Source organism: Chrysochloris asiatica, unplaced genomic scaffold, assembly GCF_000296735.1.
Source record: "Chrysochloris asiatica unplaced genomic scaffold, ChrAsi1.0 scaffold00087, whole genome shotgun sequence".
Taxonomy (NCBI): domain Eukaryota; kingdom Metazoa; phylum Chordata; class Mammalia; order Afrosoricida; family Chrysochloridae; genus Chrysochloris; species Chrysochloris asiatica.
In genome coordinates this window covers 9184463-9196472 of record NW_006408605.1, presented here as the reverse complement: position 1 = coordinate 9196472, position 12010 = coordinate 9184463, and the positions used below count along the sequence as shown (strand labels likewise).

The following is a 12010-nucleotide window of genomic DNA, read 5'->3' as shown; positions in this document are numbered from 1 at the left end:
GAGCTGATGGAATGAAAGGCAGATGGGTCTCTTGTGATACAATAGTGAATAATTGTTATCAGGACTGATTATGAGGGTTGGAAATGTAAAGGTAGACATTTTATAGCAAGGAAGGGAATGATTAACTTTCCAGTCTAGGATTGGAGATCCCTACGACCATCAACGGAGAAGAGCTGAGAGTGGGACCCTACCCACAGAAGCAGTGATGCCTGAGATGGAGGCAGAGAAGATAACGTGGAGCGATGGAGCAGCTGGGGACTTTAGATTCAGAGAGGGAGAGTGACTGTAAAAGACTGGGCAGGGGTGGGGGTGGGGGTAGTGTAGGGGGCAGGCTTTCAGGGTATACCCTTTGGTTGGTTGATGATGCATGGAGGGGATCGGAACCATGGCAATGAAACGATATATGACAGAATCAACGTAAAACTACTGTTCTGCCATGTAAACTATCATATAATTCACAATAAAACATTTTTTAAAAATTCTCTCATTCTGTGGGTTTCTTTTCACTTTCTTCATGGTATCCTTTGACACATTTTTAATTTTGAAGTCCAATTTGTCTATTTTTTTGTTTTATTGCTTGTGTTTTAGAGAAAGTTTTACTTAATATTCCAGCATAACAAAGATTTCTATTTGAAAAAGGAATATAATATGGTGGAAGCACAGCAAAGGTAAATTAGTTTACTAAAGAGAACGTAAAAAAAAAATCTAGTCCCAGCTTCTAAACACTTTTAATTAGAGTTAAGATTTTAAACTACACTCAGTTACACTGCAGCGCCACACCAGACTTTATGGCCTGTCTTATTTGGCACCAAATATTATATAGTACTATAGTTATTCATGAACTTCAAATACATTTTTGCTTAAAATTATATACCTGTCTTACACATTTCCAAGTATACCTTTTTTTTCTGTTACAATTCTTTGTGTGTGAATGAGTTTTGTGTTACAAAGCAATCTTTCTGAAAAAAATCTAGAAGAGTTAGGGAAAAAGTTATGTTGAGACAAAGTGAAACAAAAGGAAAATTATTACCCAATCTGCGCAGTTAAGATCATCTAACAAAAATTATTTTACTCAGGATTAACAAAATGAATTGGACATTAAAAACAAATTATATCTGCCTTGCAGTACGAGTCAGTAGAAAAACACACACACACATCCCATTATATTTACTGCTATTTTACTTAAAGGACAGCAGGTAAAAATTCAAATGTTATACCATAGGAAAGTACCCAAAGTATATGATGGACAAGTCGGAAAAGACCAGGACAATTATATACAGACAATGAATAGCAGAAAATGTTCAAAATAAAGCAATACAGAAGATAATGAGATGCATACAGAATTACACCTTTCACAGGCAAATAAGGGTATACACTGCCTCCTCCCTATAACATAGTTAACTATACACAAAATAACATTGTTGTTTTAAAGTGCCATTGAGTTGGGTTCCAACGTATAGCAACCCTATATAGGTTTCTGAGTAGGATCTGGTGGGTTTGAACTACTGACCTTGTGGTTTATAGTTCAGTGGTGATCCTACAGCGCCACACCAAAATAATCTTGTTGTTAAGTGCCTCTGAATCAGTTCCGACCCATAGCGACCCTATATAGTGTTTCTGAGGAATGGCTGGTGAGCTTGAACCATTTCCCTTGCGGTTCAAATTGACTTTGCTTGCAATCCAGCCCATTAATCCACAGAGCCACACCTGGACTCCTAAAATAACCTTAAGAGATGTATCATTTATTTGTCTCAGAATTCCCCAGAAGCAGATTGTTCTGCTATTTTATTCCGTCAATCCTGTTAAATACTTACTATCATCTCCAACAGGACCTGCTGAACACTGTGCTGGGGGGTCCCGTGCCAGGTCATTCAATTCCTTAAGAATGGAAGAAAAGAAAGGTATTCAACATAAATGTAACTTTTATCCATTAATAAAACTGACACAATATTCTCTGTCCTACCAATATATAGCTCTTTTTGGAGCACTCTTTCAAAGTCAGAGAGAAGCATATATGTGAATCTCTACATTAAAGTATTTTAAGTTCTTGAAAGCATGTTTGATTTAAACAGCAAATCATTTTTGTTTTGCTGAGAATTCAGTAGGTAAATATGGTAAGAAAGGAAAACAGTTCTTAAATACTTAAGAGCCACAAAAACTATTTTAAAGCAAAACTTTAGTTCATTATTTTTTCAAAAAAGATTCAGAACTATTTTTATATTTCAAACTATTAGGTTATACTTGGGCCAGGCTCTTTAAAGTTATGTTTCAAATTATAATGGACTGTCTGATAAGATGTTGACGTATTTGCAGCTGAAGTTTACACCAAAATTCAAAAGCCAGAGGGGAAAAAAAAACACCTTTTTTAAAAAGATATACTAAAAAGGTTGACTGAAGTAATAAAACCAATTATATAAAGCTTTGTAATCAAGAGTCTGACCTACCTGCAGTAATATTTTACAACCAGATGCCAGTTTTCTGAGCTATTTTAACCTAAGAAGCTACAACTTGAGATGTGTTAACTGGGTAGAGACATCTGAGAACCACAAGGCAGGAAAATCATACTATATCTCTTACTATTAAGCAAGCCTAAGAACTCATCTTAAATTAATTTATTAGTAGTCAAAATGGCAACAGTAAAATCTAGTATTTTAGAAGTGCAATAAAAACTATGTAGAATCTTGATCCATTATATGTATATTATTCTAAATGTTAGGTATCTTTTAATGAGTAGTACATGTTTGTTTCTTAATTTCCTTCCTCAGAAGTTAACCTACACAATCAGGCATTTTAGTACAGCGATGATGCTGTTTTATCGTACTTGTAAGTTTGGAACACAAATCATAAAGTATGGAAATAAAAGCCTCCCCCTCCCCCCCCTCTTTTTTAAAAGAAGCACAAGGTTATGATAGACTTAGTATTTTACAGGGATCTCAATTTTCAGATTTTATGTCTCCTTACAAGATTCCCTGCCTCTATCACCAGAAAAAATAATGGTCTATGGTGCAATTCTCATTCCCAAATGTTGTTTGCAATAGGGGTGAATATAAAGAATACTTGCTTAAGCAATTATCTGTTCCTATCAGCAGGAAAGGAGCTCTGGTAGTGTAGTGATTACGAACTGGGCTGTAAACCTCAAGGTCAGCAGTTCAAAACTACCAACTGTTCCATGGGAGAAAGATGAGGCTTTCTGCTCCTGTAAAGATTTACAACCTCAGAAACCTTGTATAGGGTCTCTATGAGTCAGAACCAGGGCACAGCACCACCACCAGCAGCAGCAGCAGGAAAAACCCAAAACAAAAATGGCAGTATGATTGGCTACTAGAATAAACAAGAATAAGAAAGCTGTTTGCCAGGAAGCCAGCAAGGCAAGCAATCAAGTCCCTTCGGGACAAGCTCCCCTCTAAGACTAAAACTCAGAGGGAACACATGAGCAGGCAGGTAAGCTTGCTGGCGACCACACTGGTCTATTGGTGAGTGGAAGGGGGCGGAAAGGCAGCAATGAAGAAATGGGCCAAGTTCTACCATGTTCCACAGACTCTCGTTAACCTAGAGATGAAAAAGAGGAAGGGCAGGTTGGTCCAAAGTGTGATGAGACCTGGGGACACCTGAGCCCATGAAGGACATAGCCACAGAGGGCTAGAGTGAGTGAAGCATCCAGCTGATATGAAACATCCAAACTTGCAGATAGTACCCATTTGACCTAGCCTTGATGGCTTGATAATCAGAACTCCACTGGTGGTGGTGGTTATGTGCCATGGAGTCGGTTCCGACTCACAGCAACCCTGGTACAGGGTTTCCAAGGCTGGAAATCTTTACAGAACAGAAAGCCTCATCTTTCTCCCATGTAACAGCTGGCAGTTTCAAACTGCTGACCTTGAGGCTCATAGCCCTATTTGTAACCACTACACTACCAGACAGAGCTCCTTAGAACGCCATTAGAGAGGATGATAAAAAAAAAATTTTTTATAAAGGAAATGAGGGTAAATTGCTACAATTTGATGAACTTGACCTATACGCATGGATGTGTTGTTGTTGTTAAGTGCCGTCAAGTCGGTTCCGACCCATAACGACCCTATATAGGGTTTCTGAGGAGCAGCTGGTGAGCTTGAACCACTGATCTTGCAGTTCAAATGGCTTTGGATGTAGTAGCTCAAAATACCAACAGAGAGGATAGGAGTCTTCACATCAAGTATCAATCCTGTCCCCTCTGTATACAGAGTAGATAGGGACAGGTAGCTTTGACATTGGCTAACTAAAATAAGGAGCGCTAAAGGCACGAAGTGACTGGCTTACAAGGTTTAAAGAGGGAGTTTAGTTTAAGAGTGTGTGGGGAAGAGGACTAGAGCAGAGAGTGAAGTGTCCAGCTGATATGAAGTGAGGGGAGATGTACAAGAACACCCATAACTGCAGACAGTATCCACTTGACCTGGCTTCAATGGTTGGATGATCAATACTCAACTAGAAAAGGAAAGAAGAGTTTAAAAAAAAAAAAGAAGAAGAAGAAGAAGAAGAGTAATCCACTACAATTTGATGAACCTGACCTACACTTATGGATGTAGTAGCTCAAAAGAGGGAACAAATCTTTACAGTGAGGATCATTCCCACCCCTCGGTATACAGGGTTGAACAGAGATGAGCAACTTAGACACTGGCTACCCAAAATGGGGGGACTACACAGACTCAAAATTACTGGCTTATAAGCTTTCAAGAGGGAGACTAGTTCCAGAGGATGCTGGGGGAAAGGTAGAATCTACATTGAGTGGTTTCCAATCTGTCTGGACAGGGCTGATGAAAGGAGATGGGGTAAGACTCTTGTGGTTCAATAGTGAATAATTGCACTGTGAGTGTTGGAAATGTAAAGGTGGACATTTTGTAGCAAAAGGAGGAGAGTGGAGGTCCCTGGGACCATCAAGGGAGAAGAGTGGCGTATGGGACCCTATCCAGAGAAGCAGTGATGCCAGAGATGGAGGCAGAGACAATGATGGAGAGATGGAGTGGCTAGGGACTCTGGACTCAGGAAGAGAGGGTCTGTGTGTTGACAGCCAGGGGGCAGGCTTACGAGGTGTACCCTCTGGTTGTTTGATGATGCACTGAGGGGATTATAATCATTACAATGATTATAAATAGATCAAGTTCATCATATTGTAATTATGATACAATGAATATAAAGCTAATGTTCTTCTATGAAAGAAAGAGTCCCCACTGATTAGTTTTCATCTTGTCTAGATGGGACTGGTGAAGAGATGGGGATAAGATTCTTATAATTCAATAGTGAGTAACTGTTATCATGACTAATTGAAGACTGTCACAATCATAAAGGTAGAAGTTTTGAAACAAAAACAGGTGAGTAGTTAATCTTACAGTCCAGAAAAAGATGACCCTAGGATCAATAAGGGATAAGAGCACAAGTGGAATGCAGGACCCTATCCAGAGAAGCAGTGACACTAGAGATGGAGGCAGAGATGGGGACTTGGAGAGAGGGAGCAGCTGAGAATTCTAGATTCATGGGAAGAGAGGGACTGAGAGCTGGCAGCCAGGAGGCAGGCTTGCAAAATGTGCCCTTTGGTGGTTGGTTTAAATTATTATATATGCCTGAATGTTTTAAAAAAAAAAAAAAGAGTTAAAATGAGTAGAGAGAAATACTGCTAACTGATGGCACATGAAGGGCATTAGAATCATTGTAATGAAGCAGAGTATATGATTTGCTGAATATAAAACTGATGATCTGCCCTGTAAACTTTCACTCAAATCATAATAAAAATTTTTTTAAAAAAATCTGTTCCTTTGACTGCCATCGCAGTAACCTGCTATTATAATTTGAATTTAACAAGCTATTATTTTGAAGCCCTGTCATGTTCATTAAATGGTATTTTACTTGTGAGTTATCCTTAGTCTTTTGCTCCCTTCAAGTCACCTTTACCCATGTCAAATGTCATCAAGAGAACTGAGATTTACCTAAACTGAACATATAAGATCCATCAGCAGTTCATGTCATGAGCCAGTGTGATACAATTAATTTTTTAAATTTAACTTAGACTGACAGACATGTAACATACTCATTCAACACTTCCTTGGTTCGAAGCACTGATATGAATGAATCTTAAAAGCATAATGCTAAATTATTAAAGGCATAAAAAGACTATATATTTTAAGATTCTAGTCATATGACAGTCTAGAAAAGCAAAACTACAGTTAAGAAAAAGGAGGTCAACAATTTAAGGCTTCAGAGGGAGTTGGAGGGAACAGATTACAAAAAGACATGAGAAAATTCGGGAGGCTAGGGAAATTTTCTGTATCATGAATTTGGCAGAGGTCACACAACTATGTGTACATTTGTCAATACTCAAACTGTACACTTAAATTTTTTTTTCCTACAGGTTCACTGGAGTCCTGGTGTGACACTGTGGGTTAATGCGCCAGACTGCAAAGCCATTTAACTGCAAGGTTGGCAGTTCAAGCTCACTAAGCTGCTCCTTGGAAACTCTATGTCGCTTTGGGTCGGAACCGACTTGATGGCACTTAGCAACAACAACATAGGGTCACTGGAATTGTGGTGTGGTGTGGTGCTGTAAAATAAAGCACTGGACCAGCAGGTCAATTTGAACATCAAGGTTGGTGGTTCAAACTCACCAGTCACTCTCTGGAATGGACTCAAATGCACTTAACACAAGGTTGGCACCTAAGCTTCACCTTATCAGCAATGGGTTTGGGTTTACTGCTTAGAGTACTAAGATTTGGTTTATGTTGTTGTTAAGTGCCGTGGAGTCGGTTCCGACTCATAGTGACCCTGTACAGGGTTTCCAAGGCTGTAAATCTTTACGGGAGCAGAATGCCTCATCTGTCTCCCGCGGAACAGCTGGCAGTTTCGAACTGCTGACCTTGCGGTTCACAGCCCAATTCATAACCACTACACTACCAGAGCTCTGGTTTATAGTGATGGAAAAATTGCATTGATTAAGGGTAGAGTAGCATATCTGATTAATGTAAATGCTGCCCGCAGTAAAGAGTTAAACTGGCAAAAAAAGGTGTGGCAAACCCAAACCTACTACTGTTGAGTGTCTTATTGACTCATAGCAACCATAGGACAGAGCAAAACTGCCCAACAGAACTCTCAAGGCCATAATATTTACAAAAGCAGAGACTTCCACATCATTCTCCCGTAGAGTTTTAACTGCTGACCTTCCAGTTAGCAGCTGAGCTCTTAACCACTGTATTACCAGGGCTCCTCAGGTAAGTCTACAACAATGATAAAATGGTTTTTTAAAGGGTAGCTGTTTAGACTGTGTAACATACAACCAAACACCTCATGGGATTTTGTTTATTTGTTTAAAGATTTAGGGTCATGGTTTCATGAGGATTCTCTGTTAACTGCCTAATAATGTGTTCTGTGCTTCTGTTCTAACTCCTACTTAGTGCAACACCTGGGAGGTTTTATGTTTGCAAGTCGTCATCCAAGGTACAATTGGTTTCTATTCATGTTAAGGAGCAATAAAGGAAAAAGTAAAGTCAGAAAAGGATAAAATGGAATGCCTATCTGGCTGCCTGGCTACCATTACTGAGCATTTTCATCAAAGGTTCTGGATGAACTCCCTGAAACTGGTGCCTTGAGATAATCTTGTAACCTTAAACCAAATATAATCTCTTGAAAACGTCTTAAAATCAAAGAATGTTGTTGTTAAGTGCCTTCAAGTCCATTCCGACTCACAGTGACCCTGTGTAGGTTTTCCGAGGCTGTAAATATTTGCAGGAGCAAAAAGTCTCATCATTCTCCTAAGGAGCAGTTAGTGGGCTCAAACCACATATCTTGTGGTTTAAAGTCCACTGCTTGCCCTACAGAGTCACGATACTCCAAAATCAAACAACAGTTTAGCTTAATTAGTAAAGAATGTCTGCCTTGTGCAGTGAGCTCTTTTAAGATCTACATAAGATCACAGTGAAATTGTTGTTGCTGTTGTTAAGTGCTGTCAAGTTGATTCCGACCCATAGCGACCCTGTATAGGGTTTCCGAGGTGCAGCTAGTGAGCTTGAACCGCCAACTTTGCAGTTCAAACGGCTTTGCAGTCTGGTGCATTAACCTACAGCGCACCACACCAGGACTCCAAAATTGACAATAGCAACTCGAAAATTAGATAGGAAATTTTGAGGGCAAAAGAGTCCTGGTATGGGTCTGCAGAATAGGCACTGAACCCACAAGGTTGTTTTGAACCTCAAGGTTGGCGGTTCAATCTCCTCAGAAAACCTATACAGGGTCCCTGTGAGTCCTAACTGACTCAATGGCATTTAACAAGTTTATGTTAATAGAGGAGGAACAACTCAGAAAAAGGAGGGCAAGAATGGGTGCACAACTCAGAATATAATCAATGTCACTGAGTTGTACATGTAGAAATGGGTGAATTGATGTTCTGCTGTTCATCTCAATCACAAAAATAAATCATATAAATATAAAGTTGTCACCAACTAAGTCATACAAATATTGTCTGCTTATATGAAATATTTAGAATAGGCAAATGCATAGATATAATAATTTATTAGTGGTTACCACTTCACTTTTAAGAAGTCACTTTGAGAACTACAGTGTGCTTGACTTAATTCATAGTATTTTCAATCATCTCATGAAGCCCTGAAGGTATAGTGGAGCTGCTAACCACAAGGTGAGCAGTTGAAATCCACCAGCCGCTTCACAGGAGAAGCGTGAGGCTGTCTACTCTAATAAAGATTTACAGTCTTAAAAACCCTAGGGAGAATTCTAGTCTTCCTGACATGGAGTTGGGAGTTGACATTATTGCAGTGTGTTTGGTTTGGCTTGATATTCTTAAGAAAGCTAGACAATGAATAAGAAAGACTGATCTAATAATAACTAATAACTTTGACTAAGGTGCGACTGACCCAAGCCATGGTATTTTCAATAACCTCATATGGATGTGAAAGCTGGACAGTGAATAAGGAAGACCGTAGAAGAATTGATGCCTTTGAGTTGTGGTGTTGGAGGAGAATACTAAAAGTGCCATGGACTGCCAAAAGAACCAACAGATTTATTTTGGAAAAAGTGCAGCCAAAGTGCTCCTGGGAGGCCAGGATGGCTAAGCTTTATCTCTCATACTTTGGACATATTGTCAGGAGAGAACAGTCGCTGGAGAAGGATGTCATGCTGGGTAAGATGGAGAGTCAGAGAAAAAGAGGAAGATCCATCCAACAAGATGGATCAGCCAGGTGGCATCACTGATGGCATCAAGTGTGACAGCGGTAGTGAGGTTGGCCCAGGATCGGACATTGTTTCGTTCTGCTGTGCATGGGGTCGCTATGAGTCGGTTCCGACTCGATGGCACCTGACAACAACAATGACTTTGAATTATGGCGTTGGCGAAGAATGGCCTGCTAGAAGAATGACTAAATCTATCTTGAAAGAAATACAGTCAAAAAGCTCCTTAGAAGCAAGGATAGCAAAATTGTGTCTCACATACTTTAAACATGTTGTTATCATGAGGCACCAGTCCCTGGAGGACATCATGCACAGTATAGGGTCGCCAAGAAAGAATAAAACCCTCAAGGACAAGGATGGACAAAAATGGCTGTAATAATGGGTTCAAACATAAAAACAATTGTGAGGAGGGCTCAGGACCAGGTAGTATGTTTTGTTGAATTGTACATAAGGTCATTATGAGTTGGAACTGACTCCAGGCACCTAACAACAATAACCAAAGAACTCTGGTAGTGTAGTGATTATGAATCAGGCTGCTAATCTCACAGTTAGCAGTTCGAAACTACCAGCTGCTCCGCAGGAGAAAGATGAGGCTTTCTGCTCCCGTAAAGATTTCGGAAACCCTGTAGAGGGTCACTATGAGTTGGAACTGACTCTACAGTACATAACAACAATAACCAGGGTTAGGAAGGGGGAGATGGGGAGTTACCTTAAAAACTAAATATTAGGGAACAAACAAGAGAGCGGAGAGGGTGGAAGTACAGTGAAGAGCTCTGCCAGCAACAACATAGAATACCGGACGACCAAGCAGGCTCAGGATACGGTGCCAGAACTATGAACCACAAATAAAGGAGTATTTAGAAGGTTGGAAGTCTTCTAGCAGAAGCAAGAAATCCATTGCTTTCTAATTAAAGACGCTCAGCTACTCCCGGAACCACCATCTTGGTGAAACCAAATGGGGGAAGGATCAGAAAACTGTGGGGATAAAGGTGTGGACATTTTTTTTTTTTTTTTGGTATCTGTTCATTGGTCTCTCGCTGTCTGTGCATCTCCATTCTAGTGACTAGAGGGGGTGCCTGAGCGAGTGGACACCACACCCCCATACCCGGAGGGTTCTACTACACATGCGCACAGATCTAAAATTTAAAAAGACAGTTTCCACTTAAAACCAAACAGACACAGCCGGCCATGAACTGTTTATAACTAGAAAAAAGGCCTGAATGGGGATTGTGGAGAGGGACAGGCAGACTAAAAAGGAAATAGGCTGAAATTTAAATCCCGAGTTATATCACAAGGAACAACATGGCATCTTGAAATTTCTCAGGAAGAAGTGTGAAAAGGGAAGCCTATCTCCTGATCACATCTACCTGGAGGCAATCAGAAAGCATAAAAAATACCAAAATACACACCATTCTAAATATTAAGGCCACAGATAACTCCTGAATATGCCCCCCAAAAAACAGAAACCGATGACCTTATCAGCACATGTCCAGAAACAAGATAAAGTAACTGAGGCAAATGAGCTGGAAGTAGACCTACATTCCATACTGGAAGATGGGCAGGCTTTGGAAATGCCTGAGAAGGAATTCAGAAAAATTATTATAAAATGTTTCAAAACACTGTACAATGGAGTTGAGAAAAATAAGGAAGAAGTCAGGAAAGCACTACAGGAACAATCAAATAAGATAGATGCAGCATTGGAAACAATTCAAAATCTACAGAAAGTCCAAATGATTAATAACAGAATTATCAGAAATGGTTAATACACTGAAAGGACAAAGAAGTAGAATGGAAGAGATAAAAGCCAAAACTAGTGAGCTAGAAGATAAATCTCTCAACACTACTAAAACAGAAGTGCAAACACACAAAAAAGGATTAAAAAAATCTGAAGAAGGCCGAAGATTCATGTTGGACAACTTAAGAGGAATAACTTAAGAATTATTGGCATTCCGGAACAGGAAGAAATCTACAAGTCCGCAGAGGAGATAGTTGAAGAGCTTCTGGAAGAAAATTTTCCTAACATCCTGAAACGTGAAAAGATTCAAGAAGCTCAATGAACTCCAGGAAGGACAGACACTAAAAGACAATCACCAAGACATATAATAATCAAGCGCTCCAAAATCAAAGGAGAAAATTCTGAAAGTAGCTAGGCAAGCAAATCAAATTAAGCTCTGATCTCTCAACAAAAACCATGCAGGCAGCAAAAGGTAATGGGGACACATATAAAACCCTGAAAGAAACAAACTGCCACCCAAGAATCCTCTACCCAGCAAAGCTGTCAATAAAATACGATGGTGTAATCAAAACATTCCCGGATAAACAGAAGCTAAGGGATTTTGCCAAAGCCAATCCTGCTATGAAAAATATCCTAAAGGAAGTGCAGTGGACTGAGAACCAACAAGAATTGACAAAAACTAGAGAATGACGTACGAACTCAATCGACAAATGTAACAGTCAAGAACAGAATAAAAGTATAAGAACAGAGGATATGGGAGGTCAGTCTATGATCAAAACAATTACAATGTGAAAGAAGGTAAACACAGAGGAACAGAGATCCAGGTGGTGGGAATGTCAGGTAGATTACAAGATAAAACAGACTGTCTTAAATAGAGGGAAGAATTAATGGAATATAAGGTAACCACAACAATGGGGTTGGGATGGGGGGTTTAGTTCAGGTGTTGGGGAGGGCAATATAAGAAGGGGAGAGAGGCGGAAGAACAAGACAGATAAGGGAACACTGAGACAGGTTTGCATGGCCTAAGTGGGACAGAGGTAAATAGCCATGCATGCCAAACCTTGGAAAACAGGG

At 39.8% G+C, this 12010-nt stretch overlaps 1 protein-coding gene across 2 annotated transcripts in view; it reads right to left on the bottom strand.

Moving 5' to 3' along the window:
• Window positions 1-12010, bottom strand: part of UBE2D2 (ubiquitin-conjugating enzyme E2D 2) — a 63806-nt gene that overhangs the window by 16100 nt on the left and 35696 nt on the right. The window contains exons 1-3 of one of the 2 annotated variants that reach the window (XM_006866141.1): window positions 9491-9510; window positions 2242-2251; window positions 1815-1878 (exon numbers count right to left, since the gene is read on the bottom strand). In XM_006866141.1, coding sequence (XP_006866203.1) covers window positions 1815-1878; window positions 2242-2251; window positions 9491-9510 — 94 coding nt within the window. Of the gene's footprint in view, window positions 1-1814; window positions 1879-2241; window positions 2252-9490; window positions 9511-12010 lie in introns of those variants that run through there. The other variant, XM_006866140.1, reaches the window with a different exon arrangement.